The sequence below is a fragment of the Lolium rigidum genome, chromosome 7, assembly GCF_022539505.1.
Source record: "Lolium rigidum isolate FL_2022 chromosome 7, APGP_CSIRO_Lrig_0.1, whole genome shotgun sequence".
In the NCBI taxonomy this organism is placed as follows: Eukaryota; Viridiplantae; Streptophyta; class Magnoliopsida; order Poales; family Poaceae; genus Lolium; species Lolium rigidum.
The window spans coordinates 15,643,100-15,644,865 of record NC_061514.1 but is presented as its reverse complement, the minus strand read 5'-3'; the positions used below and the strand labels follow the sequence as shown (position 1 = coordinate 15,644,865).

The 1,766-nt window shown below is 54.2% G+C and overlaps 1 protein-coding gene across 1 annotated transcript; it reads right to left on the bottom strand.

The window, feature by feature from the left end:
• Positions 1 to 353: 353 nt before the first annotated feature.
• On the bottom strand, positions 354 to 722 carry LOC124670956 (auxin-responsive protein SAUR36-like). The gene has a single exon (XM_047207412.1). The coding sequence runs from the start codon at positions 720 to 722 to the stop codon at positions 354 to 356; it is 369 nt and encodes a 122-aa protein (XP_047063368.1).
• Between the last annotated feature and the right edge of the window lie 1,044 nt (positions 723 to 1,766).

Here is a 1,766-nt window from a genome sequence, read left to right as displayed (position 1 = left end):
GAATAATTAATGAATCAATTAATCTCTATTTGCTCTCTCGTATGCACAATTACTCCGCAGTATTGAGTTGCACAACCAGGCAGATGAGTTACAGACTTACAGAGAGAGCAAACAATCCCAAAAGATCTTCGATCAATTGCTACACATGTAGTACTACTAACTTTCATCTACCTGTCCGCCGACATTACACCGGGCACGGGATCAAGAACATTCGGCAACTGATTGGATGCTTTTGGCCTGCCGCCTGCAGGGTCTTCTTGGCCATTGCCATATGCCCGTATCACGCCGGAAGACCGTGTCACCAGTTGCTTCGATCTGTTGTGCTGCCGGCGGTGCGCGCGGTTAGTGGATTCTCACAAGAAGACCTTCTCCCCGGCCACCCCCTGCAGCAGCGGCCGCGAGTCTCCGTTACGGTGGCGGGAGGAGCAGCGTTCCTCAGAAGAAGACGATACGCGGCGGAGGACGTTGCGAAGGCGGTGCTCGTCGCAAGAAAGCGCGACGGGGCCGGAGGCGCCGGCCGGGAAACCGTACTCCTCCTCGGCCTGCCGGAGCAGCTCCAGGAACGCCGGATGGCCAAGGTGCGCCAGCCGCACCACGAACCGTGCGCCCTCGGCGCACACCGCCACGTGCCCCGCCGGCACCGCCGTGGACCTGGAGCCGCGCCACCGCCGCACGGCGCGGCGCAGCCAGGCGACCGACGGGATGGTGATCACGTTGCACATGCTGCCTTTGCTTGCCGCTGCTCTCCGGTTGGGAGCTGGGAGACTTTGGTGGCGAGCTGTGTGATGTTGGGTGGAGTGGAAGAGCGGGACGGGGGCTGGGTATATATAGCGTTGGCATAGCGCAAATCGCAGCACCACGATGGGCTGGTTGCTTGGTTTGTGTGTTGCTGCGTGCGACACGACAGTCGACGCCGATCCTAGACGACATCGGCATGCATCCATCCGCCCTGGCCTGCGTGGTGCCAAGCTGGGGCAGTCCGTGCAGCTTGCACGCGTCGGGTCATGCCCCCGATCAGGCGAGGCATTAGCAATCTATCCCTCTACCAACACAAAAGGTGCCCTCTAATACATTCACGGAATTAATCGAACATGTTGAGGTTCGTGCCACACTTTTTTCGATAAATAGCATATATTAATATCGCGGAGATACCAATTACACCCAGCCTCTGCAACAACGCACTGCCATAGCAACATTACGGATGCACACATCCCCAAAAAAATAATTACCAAAAAAAGAAAAGTCCCGCTACAGTGATCTAATCCTTTAAAACAACAGCACTAACATCACCAAAACAACACCAGAAATTCAGCTTCTCCAAAAACGACGCCTCCAAGAAGGTAACAGTGCACTGTCGTCACCCGATCATAGATCTTAGTTTTCACCCTGAAGAAAGTCCTCACTCTCAAAACAATGCGTTCAACAAGGACATTGCCAGGCACAACCAATTAAGGCCATACATTGGATTTTCATCCTGAAAGGTAAGACTTTGAACTTCTTATGTACAGTCGCCCTCACTCGCATGCCGTTGCTCCAAGTCACAAATCACCAAGCCAATTCCTCCTCGGCACCAAGACTCGAGTCACCATTGCAAGATCTCAGATCTCGGCTTCCATGTCATTCTCCACCAGCACCACGGAACGAGAATATGCTCCATGATAATAACCGCCAGCAAAGCTTCGAAGCGCTCCCTCTGTAACCAAACGGCCAGAGAAAAATATGGGTGCACACGACCGAATTCCACCCGATCCGGCAATCTCCAGGCT

Coding starts and splice junctions, on each gene's coding strand:
- LOC124670956 (XM_047207412.1), bottom strand. CDS start 722: ATGTGCAACGTGATCACCATCCCGTCGGTCGCCTGGCTGCGCCGCGCC.